This window comes from Geotrypetes seraphini, chromosome 11 (genome assembly GCF_902459505.1).
Source record: "Geotrypetes seraphini chromosome 11, aGeoSer1.1, whole genome shotgun sequence".
NCBI classification, from domain to species: domain Eukaryota; kingdom Metazoa; phylum Chordata; class Amphibia; order Gymnophiona; family Dermophiidae; genus Geotrypetes; species Geotrypetes seraphini.
Genome location: NC_047094.1, coordinates 78,980,659 through 79,000,032, shown reverse-complemented (window position 1 = coordinate 79,000,032; position 19,374 = coordinate 78,980,659). Strand labels below are relative to the sequence as shown.

The following is a 19,374-nucleotide window of genomic DNA, read 5'->3' as shown; positions in this document are numbered from 1 at the left end:
AAACTGAGTATTGGCTACATGGCTGCACTATAGAAACACCTCTTGACTCTCAAAGCTTTGAAGAGAAACATCTCTTAGCATTACTTCCCCCCCAGTCTGTGTAAGTCCCCATTTCTTTTCTCTACCCCCTCCTGAAAATTCAGAGTTGAACTGGGATGAATTCAATATGGCATTTACAGTTTGTTTAACTGGCAAACCAGCCAGAGACATAGGAGAGTGTAAAGGGAGCAGTTGCTCCCCCAAACAAATATTGAATCTATGTGGATTGGATTTGCAGCCTCTCACCAGCACCTATTTTAAAAAATCTGCTCCTCCAGATGTCAACTACAAACCTGACTATGTTTCTGAAGCCAGCATAAGGTGGACCACAAACAAATATCCACAAAATAATAATTATCAAACAATATAAAATATATGAATAAAATCATCAAATGCAAAACAACATAATACAAGGAATAAAATTAGATAAACTTTGGGTGAAAGTTTGCAGGTATGACCCTGGATTAGGACAGAGTAGGAGAAGGCACATTTCTTCCTTGTTACAAGGTTTAATGAAAGCTGAAAATGGTAGGGAAAATGTGTGGCAGGATGACGGGGTTTGAGGGGAAGATTTGGGAGGGGGGTGACGCATCAAAACCGTGGAGGACAACGGCGCATGGGAGTTTTCAGTGTACTGGGGGAGTTCCCCCAACCCCCACCAGGAGCATGAGGACTTCTAAGTGTAGTCGGGGGGTTACCCCCAAACCCCCCTGAGTGTAAAACTGAAGGCCTCAAAGCGGTGGAAGTGGCGGCGTGCATTTCTCCTACGCTCAAATGTCGGCGCACCATTGTCTTTCGCCCTTTTGACAGTATACCATTAGGGGGAGGGGGAGAGGGGCTGGGGAGCACAGAACCACTACCAGATGCCAGAAACCAAAACAAAAACCCATCAACAAAGGTAAGTTATACAGTAAAACCTTGGTTTGCAAGCATAATTCGTTCCAGAAGCATGCTTGTGATCCAAAGCACTTGTATATCAAAACGAATTTCCCCATAGGAAATAATGGAAACTCAGATGATTCGTTCTACAACCCTAAAACTTTAATACAAAATACTAAACGTATTTGTATTGCGAGACCTCACTCGTTTAGAACAGTCACTACATTTCTGCAGCATCAGAGAGAGAAGAACCATCGGCTCAGTTGTGATGATGTGGCGCATGTATACTGTATGTACTCGTATTGCAAGACTTTGCTCGTTTAGAACAGTCACTACACTCCCGCAGCGTCAGAGAGAGAAGAGCCATCGGCTCAATTGTGATGTGTGTATACTGTATGTACTTATATTGCAAAACATTGCTTGTATATCAAGTTAAAATTTAATAGAATGTTTTGCTTGTCTTGCAAACCACTTGCAAACCAAGTTACTTGCAATCCAAGGTTTTACTGTATTTAGATACACTAGGTATTTTTCTGTCCCTGGAGAGCTTACTGTCTGAAGGGGTTGATGCAGAATGTTACTCATTAGAGCTGCTGACTACATCTAATGCAAGTTTTCCACAAAAATGTACCGCTGAGATATGGTAATCAATGATCATGCAAATTACTGTTGCTTTAAAAAGTGTATGCTGTCAGAACCCCCCCCCAAACCCCCCCCCCCAAAAAAAAACAACAACCCACCCTCACAGTGCACACTGTGGCAATAATCTACAACTCATTATAAAATGTCTTCCCTCCTGTCAGTGTGTGAGTGATGATTGGCTCTTGCACTGACTGGAAGGGACCCAGAAACAACAAGGAAATCGGCTAACAAGGTTCAACATGGAAACAATGATAACAAAAGCCAATGAGAAGAATAAAACTTATCTTTATTCACTAATCTTGCTCTGGATTGTTAAAACATGCCTGATATGGCCATGTTTTGCCTAGGACTGCTTCAGGGGAATATAAAATATTGAAAACACACATATGCATAAAAAGTAGGGTTGCATTTCAATTAAAATTTTTAATAACGATTAAAGGTGGGCTATAGCCAGCAGTCCATTGGGATGGGACACAGTAGGGGACTGGTGGGGGCTATGTATTTCCTCTCCCTCCTCCCCACATTAGGCATCATATCTTTTCTGGTGGGGATGTCGAAGCCCTGCAAATCAAAGAAATCAATTCCTAAAACTGCCTTCTTCCTCCTTGTGCTGCCTCAACAGGATGCCTCTAGCTGCTAATGCCAACAATACCCAAGCATGCTCAGTTTATCGATGAACTGAGGATGCTCTAGGAGTGCAACTCTTGGTGACTGGAGGCATGATGATGACTTCTCCGTGCTTGAGGTATTATGAGGAGGAAAGGGTGACTTAGGCAGCAGATTTCTATGTCTGACAGGGCTTCAGCTACCCCACCAGCCATTGAACACATATTGTAGTTTTGGAGGGAGGGAGCCCAATATCTTCCTTTCTGTTAGTACCAGGTCCAATTCTTTCTCTCCCTCTCCCCCTACTCCCAGGTCCAACTCTCTCTCTATTTCTGTCTATCCCTCCCTCCTCCCACCCCCAGTTCCAACTCTCTTATCTTTCCCTTCCCATCCCAGGTCCAACTCTCTATCTCTCCTTACCAACTAGTGCCAGCTCTTTCCTTTTCTCTCTCCCCTTCCTCCCAGGTCCAACTGTTTATGTTTATTAAGGCTTGATATACCACCTTTCCCAACAATCAAGGCGATGTACATTAAAACAGGTCAACAGAAAGGAACTCTTTTAAAATCATAGAAAGTTCCTTCCCCTCTTCCCTTCTGTGGATGTACGTCTCCTCTGTTTGTCTCTTGTACTAATCTATCCTAGTAATGTTTTAGCCACTAATTTATTTATTTTATTTTAATTTTAATGTACTTTACATACTATTTTGATTGATGTACACTGCCTAGAAGTCTGATTAGGCGGTATAAAATTTTTTTTAATAAACTTGAAAAAGCAAGAGAGAAATAGCATCAGCAGAGAACAAATTTACTAAAGAATAAAGGTATTCTGCTATCCACGGACACTAGTCAGACGCTAGTCAGACGACCAGGAAGGGAAAGCAGCAGAAAAATGCAGAGCAAAATTTGGGATACGAGAGGTCCAATTGAAGTTCAATGGAAGCAAATTCCAGAGAACGGATGTATAACAGAAAAAGACTGAGTGTCTGATTGATTCCAGACAAAAACAATACACCTGTAAGAGAAGAAGATGATGAGCAGCGGCAGAATGGAGAGCCTGAGAAGGAATGTAGGAAGTAATTAAAGAAGAAAGATATGTCAGTGAACTGCAGTACAGAACCTTATGCGATAAGGTCAGAATTTTGTGCTAAATATGGAAAGAAAGAAGAAGCCAGTAGTGTTGTTCAATTGGGGGGGAGGGTAGAGGGGGGGAGTCATATGGTTGCATTGGTGGGCTCGAGAAAGAATTCTGATGGATATATTATGAACAGTTTGTAGCTGTATCAGGGAACTCAGTAGGAGACCAGAGAAGACAACAGTACAATAGTCGAGATAGGTTGTGCCAAGAGAATAAAGGATCATTTCAGTTCTATCAGGCACCAAAATTTAATAAGAATTACTTTTTCTCAATTGTAGGGCCAACATAAATACTATAGGGGGAAATTCTATAACCAGCGCCTAAACTTAGTTAATTGAAAAACGCAGTCAGAAACATCAGAAAACAGCAGTGTTGAAACACCTACTGAGGCCTAAGCAAATGGCAACTGGAATCATGGCTAGGTGGCCGCTTTAGGCTGCGGAATGCCAAAGTAGGCGTGGCCAATGCCGGAAGTGGCATTAAAGCAGCTACCTAGCTGCAATTCATGCCAAGATAGGCAGCTGAAATGTAAGCCTGGAAAACCCTGGCCTACATTTCTGCTGCCTATTTTTGACGCTAGACCCCAGCAGCCATAATCTGACCGGGGCAGGATTTCTCCCCTCTCCCGATAAGCTGAGCCAGCAGGGGAGAAAGTGACATCAGAGAGAGCTCCGAAGCCAATTTGAGCAGCAAGTTCTTTGCTGCTTGTGCCGAAATGAAAAAGGTACGGGGAAGGGGTGCAGGTGACGTGTGCATGGCAGGGGGGCTGAGAAGAGGGAGGGAGAGGGGCGCCACCACCCTGGACGCTGGTCACCCTCGCTACACCACTGCATGTTTCTGTATTTTCACATTGATAATTTCATGGTAGAGCCGTGCACTGAGCCTGCTCTAAATAACATAACATAACAATGTAGTTATTGATTGCATTACCAGAAGTTCTACGCGGTTTACAAAATATTAAGAAGAGAAGACATAGTCTATGGAATAGAATGAATTAAGTAATCAGATATTTAGAGAATAGGTAAGTTTTCAACTGTTTTCTAAAATGTTTGTAGGAAACAATGAACAAAATTCTTTTTCATGGGAAGCTGCCTGAAATGCCAAAGAATGACCATGAAATCTCTTGCTTTTACATCCCTTTACAGAGGGAAAGTTAAACAAAGCATGAGTTTTTCTGCTATATTTATGCGTAGCTATGGAGAAACTATTGACGAGGTAGGGAGGGGCTGCGCCATATAAAACCTTATAACAAAGGCAGCTTTAAACAATGCCCGGGCCTCCATAAGCAACCAATGTAGTTCACAATAGAATAACGTAACGTGATCGTATTTCTTCAGTCCATAAATTAGTCTAACTGCTTTATTTTGTATCAGTGACAATCTCGACAATTCTTTCTTGGTAGTAGACAAATATGCAATGTTACAATAATCTAGGAGGCTCAGTAGTAAAGATTGGACCAATAATTTAAAAGCAGAAAGCCTCCAAATGATATATTCTCCCTCTCTCTACCTTGATTTACCGTATTTTCACGCATATAACGTGCGCGTTATACGCGTTTTTACCTACCGCGCATACCCCTCGCGCGTTATATGCGTGAGCGCGGTATACAAAAGTTTTTAAACATAATTCCCACCCCGCCCGACGCCCAATTCACCCCCCAGCAGGACCGCTCGCACCCCCACCCCGAACGACCGCTCGCACGCGCTCCCACCCGCATCCGCATCCACGATCGGAGCAAGAGGGAGCCCAAGCCCTCTTGCCCGGCCGACTCCCCGACGTCCGATACATCCCCCCCCCCGGCAGGACCACTCGCACCCCCACCCCGAAGGACCGCCGACTTCCCGACAATATCGGGCCAGAAGGGAGCCCAAACCCTCCCGGCCACGGCGACCCCCTAACCCCACCCCGCACTACATTACGGGCAGGAGAGATCCCAGGCCCTCCTGCCCTCGACGCAAACACCCCTCCCCCCAACGACCGCCCCCCCCAAGAACCTCCGACCGCCCCCCCAGCCGACCCGCGACCCCCCTGGCGACCCCCACGACCCCCCACCCCCCCTTCCCCGTACCTTTGGTAGTTGGCCGGACAGACGGGAGCCAAACCCGCCTGTCCGGCAGGCAGCCAACGAAGGAATGAGGCCGGATTGGCCCATCCGTCCTAAAGCTCCGCCTACTGGTGGGGCCTAAGGCGCGTGGGCCAATCAGAATAGGCCCTGGAGCCTTAGGTCCCACCTGGGGGCGCGGCCTGAGGCACATGGGCCCAACCCGACCATGTGCCTTAGGCCGCGCCCCCAGGTGGGACCTAAGGCTCCAGGGCCTATTCTGATTGGCCCACGCGCCTTAGGCCCCACCAGTAGGCGGAGCTTTAGGACGGATGGGCCAATCCGGCCTCATTCCTTCATTGGCTGCCTGCCGGACAGGCGGGTTTGGCTCCCCTCTGTCCGGCCAACTACCAAAGGTACGGGGGAGGGGGGTGGGGGGGTCGTGGGGGTCGGCCAGGGGGGTCGCGGGTCGGCTGGGAGGGCGGTCGGAGGTTCTTGGGGGGGGGCGGTCGTTGGGGGGGGAGGGGGGTTTGCGTCGAGGGCAGGAGGGCCTGGGATCCCTCCTGCCCGGAATGTAGTGCGGGGTGGGGTTAGGGGGTCGCCGTGGCCAGGAGGGTTTGGGCTCCCTTCTGGCCCAACTACACAAAGGTACGGGGAAGGCGGGTGGGGGTGTCGTGGGGGTCGGCCAGGGGGGTCGCGGGTCGGCTGGGGGACGGGCGGAGGTTCTTGGGGGGGGGCGGTCGTTGGGGTGAGGGGGTTTGCGTCGAGGGCAGGAGGGCCTGGGATCCCTCCTGCCCGTAATGTAGTGCGGGGTGGGGTTAGGGGGTCGCCGTGGCCAGGAGGGTTTGGGCTCCCTCCTGGCCCAATATTGTTGGGGAGTCGGCGGTCCTTCGGGGTGGGGGTGCGAGTGGTCCTGCGGGGGGGGGGGGGATGTATCGGACGTCGGGGGGGGCATCAGGCTTTCAGGATGGGGACAGACCTTCAAGGGGGGACAGGACTTCAAGGGGGGACAGTGCACGGAAAGTCAGGGGGGGTGAACGGAGAGTCGGGACAGCGCACGGAAAGTCAGGGCAGTGCACGGAAGTCAGGGGGGTGAATGGAGAGTCGGGACAGCGCACGGAAAGTCAGGGCAGTGCACGGAAGTCAGGGGGGGTGAACGGAGAGTCGGGACAGCGCACGGAAAGTCAGGGCAGTGCACGGAAGTCAGGGGGGGTGAACGGAGAGTCGGGACAGCGCACGGAAAGTCAGGGCAGTGCACGGAAGTCAGGGGGGGTGAACGGAGAGTCGGGACAGCGCACGGAAAGTCAGGGCGGGCGAAAGGAGCGTCGGGCATCATGCGCGGTATACCCGTGAGCGCGGTATACAAAAGTTTTTGTACATATCATCTTGATTTCTGCGCGCTATACCCGTGTGCGCGTTTTACACGGGTGCGCGTTATTTGCGTGAAAATACGGTAATTTTGCTGTTTTTTGCTGTTCCTTTACCTATTTCTTATGTAACCCTCTCTTCTTACATCCTGTATTTCGCAAATGATATATTCTCCCTCTCTCTACCTCGATGTAATTTCACTGTTTTTTGCTATTCCTTTACCTATTTCTTATGTAACCCTCTCTTCTTACATCCTGTATTTCCCTGATTGTCCAGCCTTCTTCGAATGTGAACCGCCTAGAAGTCTTTCGACTATGGTGGTATAGAAGAATAAAGTTATTATTTTTAAAGTTATTATATTAATTGTTTGTAATTTCCAAAGAGTAAAGTAGCTTTTACGTATGACTGCATCTATCTGTGGTTTCATCGTAATGTTGATCTAAAACAATTCCTAATATTTCAATCATTGGCTGGATTACGTAGGGTGTTAAATGTACATTGATGGAAGATTCGTGAGAGATTTTACTTGGTGAAGCCACAAAAAAATTAGTTTTATCAGGGTTGAGCTTCAATTTGAATTACTACATCGAAAGATTCATCTGGTCCATTACGGTCTCAATTGTAGTAGTGATCTGAGATAAAGCTGACTTATAAGGTATAACAATTGTAATGTCATCGATGTAACTGAACAATCATAGGTCCAGATTACCTAGATACGAACCTAGTGATAAAAGGTCGACATTAAATAATGTAGGTGATAATGGAGATCCTTGGGGAACACCACATGGATTTTTCCAAGTGCAGGAGAAATGGGTGTGAAATCTAACTCGATAAGTTCTAGTTTCTAAGAAACCCTGAAACCATCTATAAACATTTCCATGTAGGCCTAGAATATCCAAACAAGTTAATAGATTAGTGTGGTCTACCAAATCAAAGGCACTACTCGGATCGAATTGGAGCACCAGAGCACTACTGCCTTTGCTTATCAGACTATTTAAACAATCCAGCAGTGTAGCTATTACTGTTTCAGTGCTATAAAGGGATTTGAATCCTAATTGGGAATTATGAAGTAGTGAGTGTTGTTCTAAATATTTTGTCAATTGGATGTGGACCAAGCCTTCCATGATGCGATCAGTCTATAATTGGATGGCAGTGAAATTGATTCTTTGGGGTTTTTAATTAGCAGAGTGATGATTATATTGCCCTCTTCTTGGGGAAATTTTCCCAGCTCCAGGGAGTCGGTTAACCACTCAAAAAATTTCAATTTGAAATGTACAGGGGCAACAACCATCAAATCTGGTGGGCAAGGATCAGAGCAGCAGTACGATTTCACATATTTTTGGAATAATTTAATAATGTCATGCCAATCTGGCTTTTCAAAAGTAGACCAACACAAATTGGCATGAATTCCATCGTCCTTTAAATTAAAATTGAAGAATGCATCTATGTTCGAAGAGCAAGATGGATAAAGGGAACTGAGAGTTAATATTTTAGAGCTTAAATAATTAGCTAAATCTTCTGAGGATGGGAGGGGTAACCAGGACGATTGCATCTTTTTGGTTACATCAAATGCAGTATTGACTAATTGAAATAGTTTTTTAACATTAATGTTTGTAGTCCCTACTTTAGCTGAGTAATAAGCTTTCGTTTGTCCCTTAGCATTTGCTTATAGGTTCTAATTTCATGGCTCCAGGTAACTTTATCTTCAGTTGATTTTGATTTCAGCCATTTTCTCTCAAGGCGTCTTACTAATCGTTTCATCCCTAGCAGTTCAGTATCATACCACTTTTTAGAATCTTTTAATTATATGTTGAGGAGCGATTTTATCTAAAATTGTGTTGCAATTATTTTTCCAATTTAATGGAAAATCATTGTCTTATGTAAAAGAAGAATCGTTAATATTTTCTGTTAAAAAATAGTCAGCCCTTTTCCAAAATTCGCCTGGATCTGCTTCAGCCTCAAAGATTATAGCAGCTATTATAAAAGTCACTCTAAGTGTCTTCACAGAAAAAATTCCATCAAATGTTATTCAACTGTTATTGAAACTTATGCTCAGAGACATGAAGGCGAATGTGCTGCCTCACCACCCAATCATCGCATTGTTCAATACAGTGTCAAAATGATAACAATAGTCACTATTGAATTTATAAGACCCAAATGGACTATAAGCTTAACATCTTATATTGATGACTGTAAGATGAAAAAACTTAGCTTTATAAATTCACTGGTTCCGATGTGACATGTTTCGGGCCTGCTTCAGGGAACCAACATTGCTCTTCTACACCACCTCAAACTTTGGGTAATGAAGTCTCTGAAATGAACATTTAAAATTATATTACTTTATTTGAACATCAATTAAAACCATACATATTATCAAAGTGCAAATCAATACTAGCTTCAGAAGATAAAAGACTCACCGTGTAACATCAAGACTATCACATTCTCGCCATAAAGTTTAACTTCTTCCTGGAAATCTAACGGCTAAAGAGACGCTAACTAGTTGTTCTTTTAAAGCTGTAGCATCACCGCGCAAACAATCACGTGAAAGTGTCGGTGACGTCACTATGTTCAATAAGGGAAATCCCAGTTGCTCACTCAAAGGGAATTTAAAAGGACCAAATCCATAAAAGATAAAAGAAAATCAAAAGACCACCATCCAACATTAAAAAATAAACGAAACTAAAAAAGAAACTGAAAAAGAAAAGGGCAGATCGAAAAACCTCCTTGAAAAGAATATTACTGCATCCAGCACTGGAATGAGAGACTATAAAAAAGCCCTCCATTCGATCTCACTGTTCAGCCCGTTTGGACATAATGTCCCTAATTTAAAGATCCACGCTTGTTCTTTAGAATATAATCTAGCTTTTAAATTGCCTCCCTGAGGTAAACTGGGGACTTCCAAGATAGAGTAACGTAAGGCTGACACGGGATGTTGTTCATTAAGCCAGTGCTGAGTGAGAGGAGCCTCTAAGACTTCATTCAGTATCCTGCTAACATGTTCGCCAATTCTAGTGCGGATGCTTCTAATCGTATGGCCAATGTATAACAACTGACAAGGGCACTGAATTACATATACCACTCCTTTAGTACTACAGTTAGTGGCTGCTCGCGTTTTGTGTTTCTTAACCCACTCTGGGACATTCATGTCATTCAAAGTGACACTGTATTGACAAACTGTACAAGATGTACATGGTGAATGTGTCCCCTCTGTCCCACTAGATGGACTAATCTTGGAGCAATATTGAGCTTTAGTAAGATGTTGTTTTAAATTACATGCTCGTGAATATGCAAACCTAGGTGGATCCTCAAAAATGGCATGATATTGTAAAATGCTCCAATGGGAATAAATAATCTGTTTTATTTTAAAAGCGTTTTGCGAGTAAGGAATAACACATACCAAGGCAGCCTTATTGGTTGTATTATTTGAAGTCAGCAACACTTCCCTCTGGGAATAAAGTGCCCTTTTGAACGCCTTCTTGATGGTAGAATCTGGGTACCCTCTCTCTCTATAAAGAACTCCTTCATCTCTTCAGCTTTATCAACAAATTCACTTTTTGAAGAGCATAATCGGTGTAACCTTAAAAATTGCCCTGTAAGGATATTATTCCTTAAATGCCTCGGATGGTAACTCTCATATCTCAAAAGATTATTGCGATCTGTTGGTTTTCTAAAAATAGTGGTATTAAACTTGCCATTACTCAAAGATATATTAATTTCCAAAAAAGGCAACAATTGAGTATCAAATTGAGCTGTAAACTTCAAGTTGGTGTATCCCTGGTTAATCCATTTAAAAAATATAGAAAGCTCTGTTGCTGTGCCTACCCAGACTGCAAACACATCGTCAATATAGCGTTTCCACATTAGCAATTTGGTGAAATACTCAGAGGGGTAAAGATATTACTCTTCAAATGCAGCCACATACAGACACGCTACAGTGGGGGCCATCTTGGCACCCATTGCAGTGCCCCTGGTTTGTAAAAAGAATGATTGGTCAAATTGGAAATAATTTATGTTCAAAGCTATATAAGCTATATTGACCAAAAATTCAACACGTCTGGAAGACAGGCCCTTTTGTTGCAAATGATGATGAATGATGTTTACAGCCGCTTCCTGCAGGATGTTAGTGTATAAAGCTGTGATATCAAGGGTCACTAGGAGCGCTTGGTCTGGAATATCTTGAAATGCATCCAATAATTTAATCATAGAACCTGTATCTTTCACATAGGAAGTGATTTGTGGAACACAATCCTTCAGTTGAAGATCTAAAAATTCCAATAGGGGTTCCAAAATAGAACTGATACCTGCCACTATCTGACGCCCCGGAGGATCCACCAAGGATTTATGTATTTTTGGCACAAAATATATGACAGGAGTCACTGGACAGGGACATCACAAAAATTGGTATTCTCCCTCTGTGATTAACACCTGTCTTTAAAGCTTGTAACAAAATGTGCGAAATCTCCGCCTTCAGTTCTGCAATAGGATCATGACCAGTTTGTTGGTAATACATGTCATTAGACAATTGTCACCACGCTTCCTGTTCATAGGCTACCGCATCCATAACTACTACACCATCCCCTTTATCAGCAGGGTGGATAACTATACTTGTATCTGATGCTAAAGAGCCCAAAGCCGCTCTTTGAGATGCAGTCAAATTGTGTTTAATATGTAAATGTTGTGTCTCCAAAGCTTCAGTATCACGCTCAACTAGTTGTTCAAACAATTGAATATGGGCATCAACTGGGCCAGGGGGACACCACGTGGAACGAAGTCTCTTAGACTTCAAATATGATAAATCATCTTCACCATCAGTATCAGCATCTACACAAGTGTTAGCAAAAAAATGTTTCAACTTCAATTTGCGTATGAATTTATATAAACATATACGAGTGTCCAATGGATTGTACTTGGTGGTCGGGACAAAACTTCCAATTCGGTATTAGAAAGAACTCTACTAGATAAGTTGAACACATTCGATTGACTCACTACTATTTTTGATTCTTGTGTCTGGTCGGTCTTTGATTGACTCCTTTTAGATTTGTGGATAAAAAAGGATTTTTCTGTGTTGAGCTGGCCCTGTGGATAATGTCACATTGCGTGTTGCTTGTTGTACATCTTCTTCAGATGTATCACTAGACGTTTGTGCATATGTTTGTCTTTTCATTGGTTTACGTCTGGATTTGTCCATCCAACTATACACAAACCCTTGCTAGTAATCCAGCTCATCTCTCCGTAATTTTTTGATTTTGGAGCATTTCAATTCGGCTCTAAAATCATCAAGCTTCTTAGTTAAATCTTGAAGTTGTGATTCATATGCATCTACCTGCATTTTGCCTTTGAGGTAGTCAACATGAGATTGTAAATCAACTTTATAATGATCTAACTCCACTTTTGTGGTTTCGATGATCAACAACATCGACTCAGCCTCAAAGGTAGCAGTATATTATCTCCTTTTTATCCAGAGGAGTGAACTTAATTGTAGTTAATTCTCTTAACTTTTTAATTAACTTCAGTGGTTGATCTCATGCAACAATTAGTCACTGAACAAGTCTACCATGGCCTTATGACCCTGGGCAAAGTCACTTAATCCTCCATTGCCCAAATACAAAATAAGTACCTGTATATATGTAAACCGTTTTCCCCCTTATCTGCTGCAGGGCTCTTTTCTTCATCTGTAGTATCTGAACTATTGCTACCACAGTCTCTAGCCCTAGTGTGTAGGCTATGTGTGAACAACTTTTTATCCTGAGTGATGTGCAGCCAGTAACCAGTCTTGATGATCTAATATCCAGAATATTTAAATAAAATTGCAATTGCCATGTGTTATCTGTCAGAAACAAACAAAAAAAGAAATAATGAATTGTAGCATCTTTCGCTTATTCTCTCACAGCTGACAGAGAAAGAAAAAGTGACCATTATACAAGGGATGTGTGACGGATTAAATTACCTCCATATGAAGAACATTGTTCATCAGGACCTGAAGCCGGACAATATCATGGTGAGCTGGTGGGCAGACCAAACAAACCAATAGACACCGTAGAAGAAACACCAGTTCAAAGATATTAATCTTCAAATTCTTTATTGATCAAATAAAAGAAACACCCAACCATGTTTCATAAAAATTGCATTGAGGTATAAAAACCAGAAATTAGGTACAACAATATTTATTTAATTCGTTTTATATCTTGTCCTCCCCAACAAGTTCAGAATAAGTTACAGGTTAACATACATAAAATACATTCAAACGGGTTACGAGTTGACATAAATATAATACTGTTTGTTCATCCTAGGTTAACATATATACAGAGTGATTTAGATCCACATACATTTGGTATATATTTGATTGGGATAATAGACTGGAGTTATTTCAGCTGAAGGAGGTAGATTGATGGGTTTGATGACCTGTTTGTAAATTTAACAATGCTGAGGGCAGAAGGAGATTGGGGGGGGGGGGGGGAGCGGATCAAGGCATGAGAAAGTAAAGTTGCTTACCTGTAACAGATGTTCTCCATAGACAGCAGGGGAATGCAGCCACACTTGCCCCCCTCCCCCTCTTTTCTTTTCTTCCTTGCTTGTGACAAAACTGACAGACTAGGGGAAGGGAGGGGAGTGTACTGGGCTCCTACACATGCCCAGAAAGTTCTTAAAAGTTTAACTAGCTAAGGGAGAGATCCAGCACATAGGCTCAGTCTGCACTGCAGACTTCACCTACAAGGGTGCCTGAATTTCCCCTTTTGTCTACGGAGAACAGTACATATGTTGTGTTGCTTATGAGGTAAATGTCTAGTTAAAGCTTGTAAATTATTTAATTTGTTGGTGAGGGGAAACTTCTCTGACGTGAGCCACCCAAGCGAAAACAGGAAGTTGCATCAGAGGAGAAGTTTTGGGGCCATGCGCAACTTGTGAAAAGGCTTAGGCCTCTCATGGGAGAGAGAAAATTGAAAATTGCCAGTGAAGGTGAGGGAAAGGAAAGGAGAGAGATGCCTCGACGAGGGGAAGAAATGCCTGGACCACGGCGATCGGGAGGGAAGGGGCTGCTGGACCACGTGAAGGGTGCTGAAAATCGCTGAACTACCTGACAGGTCTTTTCCCAGATGAATGAAGTAACGTGCTTAACAGAGTCTATTAGGCAATTACAAAAAGTAATAGCCTCCTTGAGAACACAGGATAGTGCTATCTTTTTTCAAAGGTTGAGAGGGAAATAGTGACTACTGTGATGACTATGGACCAAGAGAAGGATTTGCAGACCCTAGTGGTTGAGCTGTGCCAGGAAGTTGCAGCCCTGAAGGAGGCTCAGTTGTACAAATGAAAGAGAGCCAGAGAGAAATAATTACAGGTATACAGAAGGAAGCCAGTGGCAAAACAGTAATCCCACTGCTGGAGAATGTGACTTGGGGCCCTACATGGGACTAAGTCCACAAAGTCACAGGGAAACTCAAGAGGGACCTTTAGTGCAAACAGCTCCAATACTAAACCAGTGTTCACCTGAGATTCTGCCTCTACTATACCAAAAAGATTGATTGAACCTACACCAGTAGTCTCCAGTAGTGCTGCCCGATTTCCGATTCGAATCGATTCACCGAATCACTTCGGGTGAATCGATTCTAATTGATTCATTGTTTTTTAAACTCGGCCTCCTGATTCAGTGACCAACCCTCCTCCCCAAGCCTTCAGTTCTCCTAAAGCAAGAGCGGCAGCGCTGCCTCTTGCTGGCCGTCCGCTGCCGCTCCTGCTTTAGGGTCAGTCGGGAGGGGGGAGGGTCAGTTGGGAAGTGCTGCAGTGACCCCCAGACTCACCATCTGGCACACGATCTCCGTGGCTGCAATACTCGGTGTTCAGTGACCAATCACTGCCGAAGAAACTACTGCACACAGCTGACAAAGAGAAGAGATTCAGTTCTGGGTTCTGTCAAATCTAGCGGAAGGGGGTGAGGCAGTGGTCCTGACTAGTGCGGCCCGATTCATGAAAAGAAATTTCGATTCAATTCGATTCAGCCTACTGAATTGGTTTTTCGATTCGATTTTCCTGCCCAATTGGGTGTTTTTTTCAAATATCCTGGTGGGTTTATTTTATAGCCTCTTCACCCCCTTTGCCTTCTCCTAACCACACTGGCGCTATGGTGTAAACAAAATAAAAAAACAAAAAAGACTTTTCCTCTCTCTCTTAAATCCTAGCCCACGTTTGCGGTCTAACATCAGCTCTGGCAGGATACATGTTTCAAATCCGACATATTGTAATTACAAAATGGAAAATAGAATTAGTTTTTCTACAATTTGTTGTCTAGTCATTATCCAAATCTTGTTGGTCCCAGGCTCTGGTTGTCTTCTGATAACTTGCTTGCCAGGGTCTCCTTCTTTCTTCTTTCTCCGTGCTAACCATCCATCTTCCATCTCTGTCCTTCCCTTCCGTTTCCCTTCCCTTCCCCAGAGGTCTGGCATCTTTCTTTTTTTCGTCTCCATCCACAGATCCACCTTTTCTTAATTACACTTTCATCCAGCATCTCTCCCTCCTTCCCCACCACCCCAGGGTCCACCATCTCTCTCTTTCTTTTCCCAACTATCCTCCTATCCAGTATTTCTATCCCCCTCCACACCATCCCTTGTGTCCAACTTCTCTCTTTTTCTGTTCCTTCCCTCCCTAAATTCCATGATCCCTCATCTCTCTCCCTCTCCTCTAGATTTAGACCCATTATTTCTTCCCCCCCAAGGTCTGGCATATGCACATCTCTTTGAACCCCCCTTCCCTCCCTCTGTGTACTTCTACACCAGGGCCCCCCTCCCCTGAAGGTCTTGAGGAGTAGTGGCTCGTGGCCAGTAGGGGGTGATGTCTAAGGGACGGTAATGGAATGGACGTCAGGATATGATAGTGCAGTAATTTGTGGAATTTTTCTACAAAAGAGCCTGTTTTCGTATGATTCTGGGTAACTCTAGTCAGATACAAGCATATGTGTTAGTTAAGGCCACACCCAATAGAAGCGTACGAAAACTTGGTGAATAAAAATCTGAATATGGATGTAGCCAAGGCCAGAAAAACACACTACAGATTAATATTAAGGAACAGCATAATAATATTCTTTTTATGTACTTTGCTATTAGACTAGATCATAAAGGAAATCAGAATATATCTGACCTCCATCTTGAGGTAGAGACTCCATTTTGGGTTCTCTGTCTTTCTGTGTCTTCTGTTTAGTTTTACTCCATTTTGTGTTTAGCCTGTGTCCCTTTTGTTCAGGGTTTCCCGCTTCTAGTCTCGTGGTTCTAATTAATACCAGATGTGCCTTAGGCTGGTTAGGAAGAACATATTAGATTACGTATCCCAAACTGAGATATAATATGTATTAAATATGAATGACATGTAATGTGTATAGTTATGAATGTATGGAAGGGGCCCCTGAATGTGAATATGTGGTGATATGAATGATTTGTCAAAGAAGGGATACTTAAAGTGAAATATTTTATATAAAGAACACTAAGGAAAAATCCTAAAGCAACATCTGGAAATAATTAGAGTCAGACACGTAGCAGTCTCCAGCATAGAAAGGGGGGCATTGGGAGCCCATGCTTAGGATTGTGTAGATGTAACATGAAGCTGTCAGCTCAGGGAGAGGGGGAAACAGGCCCTCCTTCTCCTTGACAGGGAAGGCTGAGAATATCTCAGCACTTAAATGCAGGTTCTTTTAATATACCCTTTTGAAAAGGACAAAAAAAGAATAAGAACATAAGCAATGCCTCTGCTGGGTCAGACCTGAGGTCCATCGTGCCCAGCAGTCCGCTCACGCGGCGGCCCAACAGGTCCAGGACCTGTGCAGTAATCCTCTATCTATATCCCTCTATCCCCTTTTCCAACAGGAAATTGTCCAATCCTTTCTTAAACCCCAGTACCGTACTCTGCCCTATTACGTCCTCTGGAAGCGCATTCCAGGTGTCCACCACCCACTGAGTAAAGAAAAACTTTCTAGCATTTGTTTTGAATCTATCCCCTTCCAATTTTTCCGAATGCCCTCTTGTTCTTATATGTTTTGAAAATTTGAAGAATCTATCTCTCTCTACTTTCTCTATGCCCTTCATGATCTTGTAGGTCTCTATCATATCTCCTCTGAGTCTCCGCTTTTCCAGGGAGAAGAGCTCCAGCCTCTCCAATCTTTCAGTGTATGAAAGGTTTTCCATGCCCTTAATCATTTGTGTCGCTCTCCTCTGGACCCTCTCAAGTATTGCCATATCCTTCTTAAGGTACGGTGACCAATACTGAACACAGTACTCCAGGTGCGGGCGCACCATTGCCCAATACAACGGCAGGATGACTTCTTTTGTTCTGGTCGTAATACCATTTTTAATAATACCCAACATTCTGTTTGCCTTCTTCGCGGCTGCTGCACATTGCGCCGTTGACTTCATTGTTGTATCCACCAGTACACCCAAATCTCTTTCAAGGTTACTTCCCTCTAATACTAATCCCCCCATTTAGTAGCTGAACATTGGGTTCTTTCTCCCTATATGCATGACCTTGCATTTCCCTACATTGAATTTCATCTGCCATTTATTCACCCACTCCTCCAGTTTGTTTAGGTCCCTTTGTAGGTCCTCACACTCTTCCGTAGTTCTAACCCTTCTACAGAGTTTAGTGTCATCCGCAAATTTAATGTATATTCAGAAATGAATGTAAACAAAACAAATATGATTTCTTAAACTTTTAAACATGTAGAGGAATTTTCTTTGTCTAACTTTTAAGACCACCTCTGTTAGTTTGGATTGACCTACAGCCAATGATGTCACACTGGACTAAAGGTATATAATGGGGAGCTTCGAAGTATCGAGTTGAGTTCGTTATCAGAAGGCCAGCATTTTGGCAACTATAATGACCTCTCGCTAACGCAACTAGCTTTTGAGAATCATAATGAAAAAATACAAGCAATAAAATTATATTTTGGTGAAACTTGCGTTTGCGTCATTTTCCATATTTTTGTTATTTTGCACACCTTGAGTGAAAGTTAGCAGCTTAATTGGCAACTGCAGCTTTATGAGTGCGCTGGCGTCCAATGCCCATGCTCAGTCTGTCCCCACTGAAGGCCTGCAGCCCCCAAGGCCTGTCCCACCCCCTGAAGGACTGCTCTCCCAAAGGACTGCCCACCCGAAGGCCTGCCTGTCCCCCCTGAAGTCCTATTTTACCATCCGTGGCCTGTCCCCCCCTTTGAAGGCCTGTCCCACCCCCTGAAGGCCTGCACCCTCAAATGACTGCCCCCCGAAGGCCTGCCTGTCCCCCTTGAAGGCCTATGCCACCATCCCTGGCCTATCCCCCCTTTGAAGACCTGTCTCCCCCCCTTAAAGGCCTGTTCCCCATTAAAGGCCTGTTCACCCCTTGAAGGCCTGCACCCCTCCAAGGCTTGTCCCACCCCCTGAAGGACTGCCCCCCCGAAAGACTGTGCACCCCCCCCAGGGAAGGCCTCCGTGTTCCCCCTGGCCTCCACGAACCATTTACCTTACAGCTTGAGCCTGCAGCCGAAGATCGCAGTTACAGCGTCTTTGCACTGCAGTGCTTTGAGCTGTTTTCTCCACCGTGATCCTGCCTCTGACGTCAGAGGAGGTGCGGGACCGCAGCAGAGGAAACAGCTCCCCACTTGACAGCTTCCATGGATACAAAAAAGGAGCCCCTAATTCTGGACCTAGTTGAAACCATGCCCCAAAACTCTGGATATCTTCATTAGAGGTCCCTGAAAATATTTAATAAATTTCTAAGATGGTCAAGTGGGGAGTTCTGGACCACTTGATATGGAAAGACCCAGATGTAAGTTCTCGAAGCTCACATATTTCAGTTACTAAACTGAAAATAAATTAATTTTTCTTACCTTTGATTTAATTTTTCCAATCATGTTTCCTGTCTCTGCTTCTACTCCTCTGTCTGTGCTCTGAACTCTGTTTCAGGGCATCCTCTCAACTCACTAATCTCTCTTCTTTCCTCCTCTCTTCTTCACTTCTTGCCCTATATACATCTTTCACATTCAGCTCTCCATTATTTCTTCTTCCTCATAGCTATCTGGTTTCTGTCTCTCTTCCCTTCCACTTCATCCATGGGCACTATCTTCTCCAGTCTCCCCTCCCCTTCATGGGCAACATCTTCTCTGTTCCCTTCCCCTCCATGGCCACCATATATTCTCTCCTTTTCTCTCTTGCCTTCCTCTCCCTGTCCCTATATGAGCACCATCACCTCCCTTCTCTTCCCTTGGAACCAACATGATTTCAATAATGACCAGACGACAAAAGATAGAAAAAATAATTTTATTTTCTGTTTTGTGATTTCAATATGTCAGCTGGTGTTAGACCGCGAACGTGAGCTAAGATTTAACAGAGAGAAGAAAAATCTTTTTTGTTTGTTTATTTTGTTTACCCTACAGCGCCAGTGATACACCACAGTGCCAGTGTGGGTAGGAGAAGGCAAAGGGAGTAAAGAAGCTATAAAAGGGGTGAAGAAGCTATAAAATAAGCACCAGGATGTTTGAAAAAAAACACCCAATTGGGCAGGAAAATCGAATTGATTCAATAGGCTGAATCGAATCAAATCAAAAATTTTTCCTGGATCGGGCTGCACTAGTCTCCAGTCTCCATGAAAGTAGAAGGGAGACCAGTGTTGGCTTATGCTGACAGTTGATTGCCATACATTCTGCATACAG

General features: G+C 43.8%; 1 protein-coding gene across 1 annotated transcript in view; it reads left to right on the top strand.

The window, feature by feature from the left end:
• LOC117369424 (fibroin heavy chain-like) overlaps positions 1-19,374 on the top strand; it is a 57,788-nt gene that overhangs the window by 31,084 nt on the left and 7,330 nt on the right. The window contains exon 5 of the mRNA XM_033963986.1: positions 12,601-12,708. Coding sequence (XP_033819877.1) covers positions 12,601-12,708 — 108 coding nt within the window. The remainder of the gene's footprint in view (positions 1-12,600; positions 12,709-19,374) is intronic.